The sequence below is a fragment of the Acyrthosiphon pisum genome, chromosome A2 (genome assembly GCF_005508785.2).
Source record: "Acyrthosiphon pisum isolate AL4f chromosome A2, pea_aphid_22Mar2018_4r6ur, whole genome shotgun sequence".
NCBI classification, from domain to species: Eukaryota; Metazoa; Arthropoda; class Insecta; order Hemiptera; family Aphididae; genus Acyrthosiphon; species Acyrthosiphon pisum.
Genome location: NC_042495.1, coordinates 77,670,142 through 77,687,062, shown reverse-complemented (window position 1 = coordinate 77,687,062; position 16,921 = coordinate 77,670,142). Strand labels below are relative to the sequence as shown.

Below are 16,921 nucleotides of genomic sequence, written 5' to 3'. Positions count from 1 at the left end.
GTTTTTGCGCTTATAAAATATAATAATGGTAAAACGGCAACAACTGGGAACCGGCCCGTTCAAATGGGCCATCGGGCCGCTTTTAAAATCAGACAGGGGCAAATGCCCACCTTGCCCCCTCTCAAATGACGCAACTCCATATAGGCACATTAAATACATGGCAAGGTGGTTTGGTATGACATTATACCTCATTAGCGTACCTATCCATAAATCATTTTATTTAAGTTATCATTAAGCGTCAACGTCCATTGCTGACATTACGAACCATTAACGATCAATAAAATAAATACTGTACCTAATTATTATTACCACGATAATTATAACGGCACGAAACTTACTAATGAATATCCTAAACAAGTACCCCGAACGGGTATTATATTGTAGGAAAAGTACCTACCTACTTATAATTAAATATTTACGTTAGTAATTACTACAGGTATACGTGTAGTATAATTATAATTTGTATTGTCATATATACATGTAATATTGAAATGTATGATTTGTAATTCAAAAAAACGTATTTGTTTATTATTTATTAATTAGTATACAATATATATATATATATATAATATACAATTATACTGTAATTATAATAATATACACTATACCTCGCCACGTGGAGGGTCTCTGGAATATTTAAATATCCTGCAACGGGTTAACCTATGAAAATTAATTTTTAACACGCAATTAAGTCGTTAACGTTTTGTTTTTATGATTTATTTATATAATATACTTTTATCAAGACGATTAATACGAATATACTTATTTTTTTTATGGGTGTACTGTGTACACTAAAAGCGTAAAGTATAAATAAGTACTTATATACAGGTATATAACAGGATACTAAACAAATTACAATGCTTATGTTTAAATTTCCAATACATTATATACTAGCTATATAGGTACACCTAGTTTTTATAACATTGAAATCAAACGATTCTTTAGTCGTGATTGTCGCAATCAGCATTTTATGTTAACATAATGACGTGTACAAGCTGTACATTATTGTATATATTATGCTAGTATTATGGCCCACTACTTTTGCAAACACCGAAGCATATAACTTAAAATATTCTATGACCATATGATATTCTTATAATATTTTTAGTACATTATATTTTCAGTGTAAGTTCTAATTAGCTAGATTTTGGGAGTTATAATAATAATATGTCATATTCGATAAGACACGAACAAAGTGTTTTTCTTTATGGATGTATGATTATGTAAATGATGATAGTATAGGTATAATATTACCTATATTATCGTTCTTTTTTCAATTGTGTGTGTCCTAATCCAGAGAATATAATATAAATACTTCTTTTTAAAGAAGATACTTCATACAAACGTAGTTAAATAGAAAACTTGTAACAGTTTCTTACCATCAAGATTTTAAAAAAAAAAATTTTAATGTATCGATAATCGATATGTATCGTTTCAACTTTGAGTGTTCAAGAAGTTACACGTACAATATACATGGGACTTATGTCGGACTCTGACTTCGATAAGAGTCGGTACGTAACTATATTTCTATCAGTACCTACATCGTACGACACGAATCTAATCTTTCTTCTTGAAAATCTTGCATCATTAGAGTGGTAAAATTATTAAAAAAATAACTGATGAGCGTCGCGATTATGTTAATTTTTGAAATCGTGTTTATTATAGGTTTTTTTATCGTTATTTGTTTTATTTTATAATAATGAGCTACGAGCCTATGCATATTGTGTATATGCACTTTACAGTGTACTTACTATGCCTACTTCTACGAACATCTTAATATCACTATATACCGGACACTCAATATTTAGCAGTACGTATATTCGCGAGTCGGTTAGGTATATACCGTATTACGAGAGAGTTAAAAACTTTTTATTTTAATAAAAAAGGCTGGTGAATCGCGGTTATAGCGTACGATATAATAATATTATAACGATTGGTTTTGCAGGCCATTTTGTCGTCCGCGAACTCAACTATTATCGTAGGTACCATAGACGTGCGCAGGAGGGATGCCGGGTATATGGCATCCCCTGCAGAGTTATTTTAACCATTAAGTGTTTAGTTGTAAGAGTTTTGACTGTATTTTGTATCAAATACTACAGGTTGGCAACGCTGCACTAATTTTTGTGATGTTTTTAAGAGTCAGGATATAGGCCTGCAGGTAGAAATTATATCATAATACAATATCGTTCAAACGCACCGAATCGTGCTATACCGAAAGGGACAAATGTTCGCAATCGTATACCACTAATTATATTCATATTTGGCTAATATAATAATCGTTACATATGAATAAATGTATACCTAACACCTAAGTATTATTTTGTAGGTATCGGCCGCGAGTATAATAGTATATACAATATTATAATATAGTGTCGGTCGAGAAGTCGTCGTGCGTATAGTTACGTGTACGCCACCATCGGACCGACACACAGCCCATAATATAATAACGCGCTATAACTATAATGCGTACGCATAATATAATATTATTATATATATGTATGTAATATGCCTACGAGACGTGTATGTGTGTGTGTGTGTGTGTGTGTGTGTGTCTATATATTATTGTACCATTAAATGGAATGCCGTAGCGTCAAGCTGTCTGCTCTGTTCGGGCTCTCTGCTGTATATATGCCTATTATACGTCCTATATAATATTACTATATATTTTATAGGTACCTACGCGTCTGCGTGTTCGTACGAGGGCAATGCACACACGTCGCGTCCTCAAAGAACGCGGTGAAATAATAATAATAATAAATAAATAACCCGATGGAATATTATTATTATTCTTGTACGCCCAAAGTAAATTACGACCACCACGTGTGCATGTGTGTTGTGTCTATATGTATATAAACGTTTGGCCATTACCGCGACGACACAAGACGTGTTATAGTTATATTTTATACATATATACGATCGTGTATATTGTTATTGCTTATTATATCGTACACCACGTGATGTGTGTATATAGTGCTGGACGCCTTACGTACCTAAGCCTACGTCACCTAAAATCGTGCTTTATATTTTACTGGGCTCGATTGGCATTACATGTTTTTTGGGCCTTTAAATTTTTTTTTCAAATACACCTTTATTCATAAGCATAATATAATCTTTAGTCTATCTATTAAAGTTTTTAACAATTATTCCGTATTCTTGCAGCTTCCACTTCACCAACAAAAAATTATGCAAAATGATTGACCAATCTAGAAGCTTTATAACACTCTAAAGTGCAAACTTGAATCGAATTTCATATTTTCATTTAATGAACAATAATAAAATACTGATTGAAACATATGTAACAAACTTTTAATGCGAAACATATTTAACTCAAAATGTATTCAGTCTTCTGCGGAAATAATCCTCAATTTTGGACCACACATATTAGATCAATTATAATATAGACGATCGTTTTAATGACGAGAATTGTACACAGTTTAAGTAATTTAAATCTGTATGCCATTTACTGTATCGTACTTTAGACCAGCGGTTCCCAAAACTTGTACCCTTGAGAAAATGTTTCGTGGAATTTTTTTGGGAATCGCTGCTATTTAGACAATATAGTCACTAAATACAGTTCGATTTGTCGAAAATAATCTCGACATAGAGCATAATATTCCTCGACAGTTGCAGTTTATTTTTTATTTCCAGTAAGATATATATTATAACTGCATTCATAATTTTATATTTTTCAATAAAAACTGAAAACTATACAATAGGTACCTATGAAGACTCTTTTTCATACGCTATTTTTATTATTCGTAGAAAATACGCGTGTTTCAATATTCTGTGAAAAATACTTAAATAACCTAATCAAAGAAACCAAAATCATTAGTGTTATCATCTGCATATTTTTCAGCATTTACATAACTATATACATTATACATAATAAAATCATATTATAAACTATATTCATAATATATTATTTATATTACATAGGTATTATATTATCGGACTTCAGATAAACTTAATGTTATAACATCATTATTATAGGATTATGTAAATTTTATTGCACGTTTAATAGACGTTCATAGAAAAACTGCAGTACCTACAGCGGCAGCGTATATTTGAATGCGTAGCGCCGCCTATAATAATATTATCATATTTATAGAGAAGATTCTACGCGAATCGGAAAAAAAAAAATTGTGTAAAACCGATTTCGTATCCGAGGTTAATGGTGTTAATACTGCAATCCAATGCCTAATTGACTTCTATAGGTAGACTCGGTGATAAATTAATATTTTCGGATATTAAAACAATCCGGTTATCCGTATAGGTGACCTCGCCGTGCACCGTGGCAGTGGATTTATAAGGTGTATATTATTGTGTGTGAGCGTTGAGCGGTGTTTCAAGGGTATAAAAAATAATAGAGAAAAAAAAACTATAATCTAAATATTAGTTATACACGTCAATATTACATGGTATTATATTATATTATATTAGACGACGGGCATGGTGCATTCGTGTACGAGACACATCTTCTGACCTCTATACACACACGCTAATCGCCATATAAAACGGCTTATTATTAGTTTACAGCAACGTTTATTATTATTAGGCATTATTATTTTTTTTTACCCGTCGATTCGGTATTTCTATTTTTTTTTATATAGGTGCCTACTACGTTGTTATCCGCTGTCTTGTATAATATAATAAAGTTGAAATTCCTATGTATTTTATATACCTACACCGCGACCGTCGTCGTATATTATATATTTATATATATATATCATTATCATTATCTTTGTGTGTATAAAAACCAAATTTATAAAAAAAATAATTCCGTGGTCACTCCTTATTTTATACCTCCAAATTGATATGTTATAATATTTTATCTACAGTAAATATTATTAGTAACGCAATATGATACATACGGTGTAGAGGGTATCGATAAAAAGCAATAGAACACATCACTTGTTTTTAAAAATCAATACCCGGAAATTGTGTGATACCTACTTAAATTAATTAACTCATTCATATTTATAAATAATAGCACCATAAATCGATGGAAAAAAAAGTATTATCAAAATTTAAAACCAACTAATGCACAATTTTTAGTACTGTAATTAAATTACAATTTTATCTTATTAACCTTGTTTTTCATCATTATTAATTTATCGTAATTTATAAAATGTATATATATTTTTATTTAAATAATATTGTACAGTACAATAAATATTATTGACGCTTAATTAAAGTTAAACAGAATTTAGTTGATAATAGACTGGTCGGTGCGTTCATCGCTTCACCATATTATGCATTTTTAAGATAATAATATAAATTACACCATATTATAAAATATGTATATAGAAACCTATTATTTTCATTATTACCTTATACCTATTATAGACAAATCAATCTCAATATTTATAATGAGTTAGAGATTTGAAATAATAATATATTGACAGTTTTATCGTGTCTGATTTGTTAATAAAAACTTCCACGAGTAAGCGGTGATCCGCTTAAAATATATTATACAATTAATGAAAGACCTAATACCTTTAAAAGTTCCCAGATCAATTAAACTATCTTGATTTTCAACTATATAATATAATAGGAAACTTAATTGATTTATTTTTTTTTAATTTCAGGTTTGGAAACAATGGTTGGACCATTAAATTTTGCGAAGAGGAGACGAGACGAGGCATGAAACTTATTTTCCGTGTTGTAAAACTGTTTCATATAGACTTTTAAATGGTATATTATATTATGTACATGTACAAACTATTGTATATTTTATTATATCATTTTAATATTAAAATAAATGTACAATATAAAACAAATTATAGACGAAAAACTTTTATGATTATTTGTGTTTATAGAAAACAATAATAATACATCGTAGCTTAAATAAAACATTATGATGTGTAACTTAGATGTAGATCCTACCTATATTGTATGTCTGTATATTATTATAGTGCCTATATTGTATTTTATGAATTAATGTTGTCCGTAGTGTTTTAATGATGATGTAGATAACTCTGCCAGTTGTTATTAAGTCTAAATAACTATTTAAGAAAATGTATTCAAATATAATAATAATATTTTATATTAATATGTTTTTGCTTCTATTATAAATAAAATAAAAAAAACAAAAATAAACAAATCATACGAATTATTATTGTATACTATTAGTTATAAGCAAATACGTTCACAACAGTCGGACAATATTGAAGTTTGTTAAGTTCGACTAACCGCACAACCAACTTGCATTATAATAATATACTATTTTGTATTATGATTGTATAATGTGCTTTTTGACGCAAACGTTTAGGTTTATTTTTACAATTGATTTGTCGGCCGTAAAACACCACGTGACACGTGAATTATTATAACTCCTCGGAGAAAATTAATAACTATTTCAACTTGAGACCTTTTATATATTATGATAATAATAATAATATAGCATTGGACTTATAACAGTGTATCGGAATCATTTGCGTTGTCGAGGGGGGTGAGAAATCGTGCAGCTACGGTTAATTCACCGAAAACATTATTGTTAAAAAAAATAATATATTATATTACATAGCTATAGATGTGCCTACTCCACCTAATATATTTATAATAGCCGGTGCCTATATTATAACGGCAAAACTTCTTTTTAATTTCGTTCGCTGCTTTCACGCGAATATAATAAATAATAATAATATGTACGGTCGCGAGCATATTACTATAGTACGCATATGAAATTATAAGACGCGTACGAACAACGTTAATACATCTGACGACGCATAACGATCACCTTAAAACGCCGTTGCGGCCATTCCAACGACCCAATAAATGCGCTGCCGATCGTTTCGTATGAACACACAATGCGATATCTAAACGTGTGCGAAACACAACACTACAACAGTGCCTGCACTGCACTGTTTTGCATGACAATTAAAAATATGGGAAATAAAATATAATCTCTTTCGTTGTAATAATATTTCCTTTTACGATCAATTTGACGTTTCACGCGCCGCCTCGCTCTGCACACTGGTTCGCTCTATCTCTACCTCTCTCATAATACCTACTCAAAAATCTTTTTTTTTCTCTCCGTATCATAATATTATGCTCATCGACTGTGGACCACGACAACATGTAATTATCACGGGTCAACTGGCGCGCGCGATATACGCGTAATTTAATACATTTTGTACGTCTTGTGGCCAATATTGTAACAGCCTCCATTAAAATCCCCACCGAAATGCGCTTTTCGTCCGACACGACGACGTGCTATATAAAGCGCAAGCGAGTAAAATAATGATAATAATAATAATAATAATGACCAAGTGCCGGTGTACGCACATTAGCATTGTCGGGTCATCCGGTGAAATTTCAATGTGGCACGATTCGCGGAATCGAACCATCGGTTCGTGAAGAGGAATAGATCCGCAGCTACAACCGCAACGTCTGTTTGGTCCACCGCGACTGCGCCGATGTTGTCGGAAACGAGCTATACAAGAGATAACAATAATAGTACTAATATAATAACACTAGTGGAGGTAGTGGCTCACTGCTCATGATAATATTATAACAGTAGAAAATATGAATTAAAACCAACGATTTTCTAAAACACAACTATATTATGTAGGTACGATGAACGATGATGGTAATTGGTAAACATCGCCTGCTGCAGTAATCCGCACGCCATAAATGAAATAATATGTAATGTTTAGGGCAATAATTGAGATATTATAATATGCAAATAAATATTATATTTTAATAAGCACGGCTTACCAACATTGACTAGAGTTGAATACGGTTCAAAAGGTTTTGCTTTCTGCAGGATAAAACAAGCAAAGTTGTGTATAGATACCCACAACATATTTTCACAAACCTAATAATACTCCATTATCTTAAATCTTTTCTCATTCTGTTATCCTAAGTAATATAAATCAATTAATAAAAATTCTTATATTATACGAGAAAATTAAATTATTAAATTATTTATAGATTATTTTTATATGAATGCATCGATATCAACATGACTTATTATAATCAGTAATAATTTTAGTAATTTTGTGCGATTTCACGAGTCAACGTATGCGAGCAATAGTAAATCACCTAGGTATTTATATACTATTTTTTTTTTTTTTATTATAAAACAATTGATTAATCTAATATTTCGTGATAAACGTGAATTTATAACTGTGTTTTTTAGTACGTTTCTTCAGGATCAGAAATAATGCTTGAATCTTAAACCAGAGGGTAATTTCTTTTAGAAAATTAAAAGTTTGTAATTTTAAAAATAGTCAGAAAAAAAATTATCATGGGAAAACTGGATAATATATAAAACTATAAAACTATAAAAGTGAATAAAATTAAAAAAATTTTTTCAGTATAGGTACCTTTGTGCCTATATAATATTTAATGTAGCCCATCCTATTGAAAATATCTGTGTACGCCACTGAAAATACCTAAAGATGTAAACGATACATGTTATTCACAAGTTGTTATTAATAAAACTCGTTAAAAGGAGACAGATTGGCCGAGTGGATTAAGGCATCGGTTATGGAGCGTATTTGTCGCTGGTTCGAATCTCGGTCATGGGTGACACTTCTCCCCGGGCAGCCATCTGCAGCCTGGAGAGAGAGGCCTCCATCTTCAATTTGAAATTCTGCCTAACCAAAACACACGTGTTTACAAAAACCTACAGTACCCTCCCCCACAGTTAAAAATTACCCAATGGCCTAAGTTGCCGCGAGTTAAATAAAAAAAAATAAAAAATTCGTCAAAATCATGAACATTAATTGCAAATTATTTTGTTTCTATCTACCAAGTAGGTATCTATACTGAAAGTTCATAGTTTTAAGTTTGAATAGCTTATGCTTGAAAATTGTATGCAAGAGCACAAATATTCCCTTCTATCAGAAGAAACAACTTCACTGTTCGTATGTAATTATAATATAGCTACCATAAAATAATCATATACTGATCTATACCTATATATAACAGGTATATAAATGAACATAATATATATACATCCAATTACACCAAGAAAAAAAAATGAGGGAAATATTAAAATTGTGTCTAACTTAGATGTTCTAAAATAAAATTTAAAAAAAATGATATCTAATAAGTATACTATAGGGGTGGTAACACTAAAATACAAGGTGCTTGGCTGCGCTTGGCACCCTTATAGCACTCATACAATGGACTAAACTGACACGAAGTTATACGTTTTCAATAAACCGCAAAGGTTTATTATTTTTGTGCGGTCGTTAATAACGGACCATATGCGCATAAATCCATGTCCATATTATATATAGTATATTATATACTGTCTACAACTATTATATCCACATATTATATTATATGTATACTTATTTTGTAAAAGAGAAATGATCAACTCGATGACATCTGCACATCTGCAGCCGTTGACCGACGTCTGCATCAGTGAAATAAATATATTATATTATCATATTATAATAATAAGCGCACTGAACTGCGATCGTGTACCTACCTATATACCAGTGATATATACAATATGTGCATTATACGTACGTATAATATTATTTTTATTCGGCTTTTGGGCTTCAATATAATATAGTGAGTCCGACGCACGAGAGTAAACTAGATTCCATTCCACTCAAAGTGTTTTATTCGAAAATAATATTCTTCTTATTCGGTCAACCGTGTGCGTGATGCGATTATTGTCACGGCCAGTTCTGAATTCGCCGTGTATACCTAGGTATATAGTATAAAATTATAACATACAATTATATTGTAACAATGCAATGTTTACAATAACCCAACTACGTGTATTGTGAAAAGTCAGAGATCGATATGCGTTAACACTCGCGCAATATAATATGCCCTTCGAGTTTAAAGAACGAATTCTATCCGCATATATTTATTGATCACAATATAATATAATATAACTACGTACAATGTACATAGGTCACATAGTAATACATAATACATAATACATTGACACACACGCAAGTCACCGGTGTTACAATTAATCAAAAACACGTTATTGCTTCGCGTATATGTACACGGGTATATGGTGGTAGGTATACAGTTTATACCAGGTACCTAGTGTGTGCATACCAGTTAGGGTTGGGCCGTAATCAGTATGTATATGACGTAGGTATCAAATAGTTACTTAGCCAAGTTCAATTTGTAACTTGTAACTTGTAATCGGTTACATAATTTTCAAGAAACTTAAAAATATAACTAGTTTAATTTTTTATTGTAATTGTTCATACATGTATATTGTATAGGCATGTATAAAATGTAGCAAATATATATTTATCAAGTTCCGTTTAAATCGATCCGACGATATATCAATATCATGTACCTATGTTGGAATTTTTAAATATAGAAATATTTCGAAAAATAAACATGGATATCAAAATAATAATTGTCTAAGGATTTAAAGTTTGGACAGAGTCATTATTAAAATTGAAAATTGAAAACAATAGATAATATGTGTTATTTCATACACTGAACTAGGTAGGTACTTATTTTGATTAGCTATACATATATCTTCATTCTAAAATTTTCTTTTCTAATTTCTAGAACCAACACCAACTTTATATAAATATAAGATGAAACATCATCTATCAAATATATAATAATTCATTTTCATATATTTTCAGTTAACGTCAGAAAATATTTATAATATATTATTATGCGTAGGCACGGGGCAATAATACCCATACTATATTAGGTTTTAAACTAGTACAAGCTAGAGTACTATGTTGAAAAGTATTTTAATATTTTAAAATGTATAATGTATCTATCTATATAGGTATGTTACTTATTATTTTGTGATATTTAATATCGTTCTTATTTTGTCATAATTTTTAATGATGTTTGTTGGTTAAGTGGTTAACCACTCAAGTCTCAAACAATTATAACTTTTTAAAATTATTATTTACTTAATTACTGAGGTCAATGCCTAGTTTTTCATTAGACAGTCATATTTTAAACTAAAAACCTATATATAGGTACTAATAATTTAGTACGATTTAAGTACTTTGGTTAGTAGCTGTTGTCCCAAGTCCAGAAAAAGAGAAGAGGGGAATATGTTTGTGTCTGCAAATTGCACATTATAACTGTATGTAGGGCATGTCCAAAATGCACATGAATTTATTACTCTGTCCACAACTATAAGAAACAGCGTACTATAGGTACCTATAATATTAGGTATAATCTTACACCTAGACCATAGTTATTATACCTCTTTATACATCGACTACAATCAAAGAAAAATGTATCTTTGAAGTATAAAATATTATCGAAGGTGGGTTTCAGCCCACACAGCCCACACAGGTCACCCCTTATATCCAACCCTGCATAATATTATATAATATATGCATAATATTGTGTATAAATGAAGAGATCGAGAGAACGTCATTAACAGTTTATATTTTCAACGAACGCTTATTAGTTATATTATTATATTAATAAAGAACGCGTAGAAAAGAAAGAGAAAAAACGTTTATAATATTATAGGTATAGTGTGTTATTTGAAAGAGACTAATAACAAAAAACTACATATTTTAATGCATGTAAATTACGCGCTTTAGTCGAAATGTAATACGATAATGGCCGAGTGTAACAATTAGCTTGTGAAACGTTTCAACACGTTGAGTTCGCGAATGACGCGACGGGAGAAGGCGCTGACAAGACGGTTGTTCATATAATAAATATATATATACTATACGTTTATGTATTATATTGTGTGTGAATTAATTACGCACATAAAAACAGGTTTGCCGTTATTATATTATATTACCATTATTGTTGTTGTTGTTGTTGTTGTTGATATACATGTGTGCGTTTTAATTTTTAATTCACTTAGGTTACATTTTTCAGAGAAAAATATGCATTCATTGCAATCATGCCACTCATATATTCCTTCAATGCCAATTCTCGTGTTCATGTCGCGTTTGTGTTGAACGTGTTATTTAAAACTATAATTTATAACGTTACGTACCTCGAAATAATCTGCTAACCATTGGATAGAATGGAATAGTACAAAAAAAAAATTCATTTTTATAATCTGCAACCGATTGAATAATCATAATTAAATTATGCAACTCTGCATGCACGATTCTATAAATGTTTTGATTTACAAAGTATTTAGTCTATCTAGGATTTATTTTATTTTTGATTCATTACCACTGTTAAAAATTCATGTAAGTAATTTGTCGATTGCACTTGTTTTGCTGTAATACCTCATAGCCACGCTGGATGATTTTTTATAACTGTCTACATATAGGCATATCTAGGAGGATGCCTAGCCCTCCTGCAGTGTGAATATTAGACTCCCAAGAGTTACTGTCGCCTATTTAGTTCGTGTAAATGTAATTTTGTGCAGCTTATCATATTGAACTTTATACAGGGCGAATGACAATAATACCTACTAATATTATATCGATTTTGTAATTAATTATCATAATTGTGTTTCACATCAGAACATAAGAAATAATATAATTTTAGATTCTGAGCAGAGCGAGTTGTAGTCCAGGGACTGAAACCTTTATGATTTTATCGGTTTGGGTTTACGTTTCGGTTCTCAAAAACCGAAAATTTCGGTTTTGGTTCTGGTTTCGGTTTTCAAAAATATCGAATTTCGGTTTCGGTTAATACCGGTTTTAACCCTTATTATTTGACTTTTTCTTTTTATCAATTAAGTACTATATAAAAAAAGAAACATAATATTAATAACCTCTTTTTAGTGACAGGTATTTGTAATTAAGTGTAACTATTTCAGAATTTAGCTAATATTATAAAAAAATGAATTATTATAAAATAATAAATTAAAATAAATAAATACATTTTAATATTTAAAATAAATAAAAAATTATTATTAAAAAAACAAATAAGAATGAATTTTTAACACACTTGGGTGACCCATGTTTCAGTTTGATATAATAATTTATAACTTATATATAAAAATATAAATTTTAACAATTTATACCGCGGTAATGAAGACGGAAGAACAGTTTAGTAGAATTGTCCTACAGAGCATAGTATAGAGAAAAGAGTTAACGATACCCGCATTAGGTTTAGGTATTTAATATTATCAATGCAGGCATATTAGTAAGGTAACAATTATAATTTATAATTTATATGACAACTTACTCTGAATTCTGAATCACTTATAAACGTCCAAATTGCTATTATTTTCAGAAATTCTACATCAGTTATTGCGAATTGCGATTCAATAATAATATTGATATCGATTACATGGAAATTTGAATTTGGATTTTTGGTATTTCTTTTATGACAATTCTGTTGTACTTGTACACATAATAATATTCTTATTTCTTAGCATTGATAAACTTTTATAGGTCTACAATTCTGTAATTATTTATTATTACTAATAATTAGCTATTACTAACTTACACCATAGATAAAATATCTATTGGATTTTGGAACCGAAAAAAACCAAAAAAAACCGTAAAAACCTCTACATCAAAATATAAGTTTCGGTTTCGGTTCCTAAACAAATGTATTTAAGGGTTCCGGTCCCCAATATTCAAAGGGTTCCGGTTCTTTTCGGTACGGTTCCAGTCCCTGAGTTGTACCTACTTTTGAGAGGTAAACATTGAAAATATCTAATCAATTACCTATGGTATTTTCGTTTGCACTTTTGCAGATGTATAGTGTGACACGACGTATCTGGATGGACAGATGGACAGTGGACAGTTATAGCTTTACAAGCTATAAGAAGTAGATAAGTCATCATTGTCTGGACTTCTCAGCATTCACAGTCAACATTATGTTTTGCTGTTGTCGACAGTTCTCAATGCTCTCAAATTACTTTCATTCATTTAGCTCAACATTTTTGAAATTAAATAAAGGAAACTCATTCTTAGAAAAAAAAAGAGGTTTTTCGTAGTTAATAAAATTGAATATTTACAAGTTTACAACGTATATAATAGTAATTTTATTATAATATAAACAGTATACATAGTATACATTATACTGGACTTATACAGTAAACAGTATACAGTAAAAAATTCAATAAAAATATTATTTTTATGTAGTTTCTAGTTAGACATTAACAGCTTTGATAAAATTCCCTTTTTTTGCATATTATTCGAAATTACATTTTTTTAATTCTCGACACACATTTCTTATGTTTAGATATTTTTGCAGTCTTATTTTAATATACCTATTTAACATACTTATCCTACAAAATATAATTTAATCTCTGATAGTTTGAATAAATTGTTGTTGGTGTCACTTGGAATTGAGTTGGAAAATTTTTATACACAGATTCCTGGGATTCTTCCAAATTACTTTTGCAATACCTACACGAATTGTCTATCATAGCCCATAATAGGTATCTTAAATTTGTATAAGTTATTATTTATTATTAATGTAATAATATTATAAATTGAATAATTAAATCATTACAATGTTTAAGAATAATTTTTTTCTAAGTGAAAATTATAATTTTGTTATTAGACAGTCATGATCATTATTTGCTCACAGTCATGTTACCAACCCATTAAGCGACTAATGACGTCTGTTTATATGAATAAATTAAAATTTGTCTGAATTCTGATTGCATGCGTGTACACTCACTAATTGTTTTTTATACATATTTGTTGTTGTTGTTGTATGCATCGAATATAATTATTATTATGCCCTTATACTCACTCAATTCATCGTAGAGGTTTTTCAACTGTAGGTATATTAAAACATAGGTACTTTTCGATGCACTTAACATTAACAAACCAATAAGTATTAACTATTAAATAATGGCCATGTTTTTTTGAAATCTCATCGAACATCCATATTAAGCAATCATACAATATATAACAAAATACTGTATTGTGTATGATTTTTTATAATACAATGGTGTAATTTGATTATCGATGCGTGAATGTTTCCGGTATTGAATAAATAATTGTCAACCATCCCGAGTGGGTTCAATTCATTTTCTGTTTTGAGATATAGCTCGATATAGGTATATGTGTATCCACCACAGGTATATAATATATTTATGATAATAATATAATGTGGACATCGCGTGGCGATGGTGATTTACTGATATAAATGATTTCTTTGTGGGTTTCAGTTGAAATAATTGAATGAGTCGTCCGACGGTAGGTTAGCGAAATAATTGAAAAATATGTGGTTTTGCGGCCGCGACTCGAGTTTCATGTTAAAATGGCCGTGAAACAATTGCCAAGAATCCCGCTTCGATGATCAAGTATATAGGTAGTCGCAACGTGTCTGCCAAGGTGTAGTTATACAGTGATTTTTTGTCACACGTTTAGGCGCATCCGGTTAACCTCAATCGTTCAACGTCCACCGTACAAGATTAATAACGAATTCTACTCCAAAAACTCGTAAACTTCGTGTATCAGCACAATCGATTGTCAAGACTCGCGAGACTTAATATTATGTACGCGCTGGTATGTATATTTTTGTTTTGACGTTCCATTATATAGTTGACAATAGTGAAAACAGTTTCTAAATATTCATATCATAACGTGTATACTGTATATAGGTACCCAAGTATTTTGTATTATTTATTTCATCCCGTAAATCTATATAGGTACTTTTTACATACCTATAATATTATACTTCGATAGCGTTACTATTTCCATCACATCAGATGCTAAAATATTGTGTCCAGTAAGTGGTATATAAAAGAAAGAAGAATTTTGGGTGTTACGACCCCTTCAGGTTTTTTTTTTGCTTTATAAATCTGTCAACGCCTAAAGGTAACAGTTAAATTCATAAGTGTGTCCCCTGAAGTCAGATATATTTTAGGCCCTGCGTCACACGTACGAGCGCCACGCATTGTTTGAAGTTTTGAACGTTCTTTATTTAGATTGCCACTACAGTTCAGTAAGACGATTCACTGCAGTCCGTTCGCTTACTTACAAACTATATTAATAATATATCTAATAATACTTTCTCGCTGTGTGAAATCATTTTAATATCTCGTATTGGAGGTCCGCAATGTGGTCTTCGTTGAACAGTTCCTATTCAGTGTGATACGTATGATGACTTACAATATTTTCAGCTCCTTCATCCTTTGCTAGATTATCATTTTATAAGCGGCTAACATGTCCAATACTTCTGATATAGGAATACCTGATATCGTTGTCAAGGCATTTGAGTTTGGCCCTGTAGTCGATCATACTTATCTACATTCCCTTCAGTTAAAGTTTTGTTTAGAAGTTATAGCTTTGGTTGATCCCCTTACAAATTTGTAGCCTAAGCTACAGTGAGTCTAACTTCACAATCAAGTAATTTACTCAAATCGTTAGTTACTATAGCAATAGCATATGTATAGTGGTTTCCTGTAAGTAACTATAGTTATTTATTATAGCTATCTCCTTAACCTCACATTTCCATCCTTTAATATCTGATTCATTATGTGAATGAAGATAAATTATATTAGTGTCGTAATGCTAACTATAAAGGTAGCACCACATACAATTACAACTGACCCAAAGACGTCCTAACATCTCAAAACCACACCTGTTGTAGCCTTTCAACCCCGAGTCCATTCATCAGCACCACCATCAACAACCATCTACTGAACACTGGCTAAAACAATGTACATATGTAAATGTAACTGAGGATCGCAATCCTCTCAATCCTACTACTTACAATGACATTTGATTTTCTAAATCCATAGAAGAATTTAAGTCAACCAAAAATCCTCTCCTTTCTCTTCTCCTCACTCTTATTCCAAGCCTCATAATTAATAGTAAAAATGGCAACTAGTAACCCAATCTCAAATTCTACATCTCACGTGACCACAAAAGACGCTAAAACGCAGAAGGTGCCTAGACCTTTTGAATAATATCAGGGATCATTCCTCATTAAAACTCAATGTTTCATCAATGGACGATGATGGATAAATTCTTCTCTCAAGACTACAGTCCACTACAACCCTCAACATAACTTATACTTATTGTAAAAAGTAAAATGTATAGATAAATATAATATA

General features: G+C 30.5%; 1 protein-coding gene across 3 annotated transcripts in view; it reads left to right on the top strand.

Moving 5' to 3' along the window:
- Positions 1-6,098, top strand: part of LOC100573926 (fork head domain-containing protein FD4) — a 69,641-nt gene extending 63,543 nt beyond the window's left edge. For 2 of the 3 annotated variants that reach the window (XM_003246183.4, XM_016806507.2), the window contains exon 3: positions 5,589-6,098. In XM_003246183.4, the coding sequence (XP_003246231.1) occupies positions 5,589-5,647 (59 nt within the window). In that variant the 3' untranslated portion in view covers positions 5,648-6,098. The remainder of the gene's footprint in view (positions 1-5,588) is intronic. The other variant, XM_008187387.3, reaches the window with a different exon arrangement.
- The last annotated feature ends 10,823 nt before the right edge of the window (positions 6,099-16,921 follow it).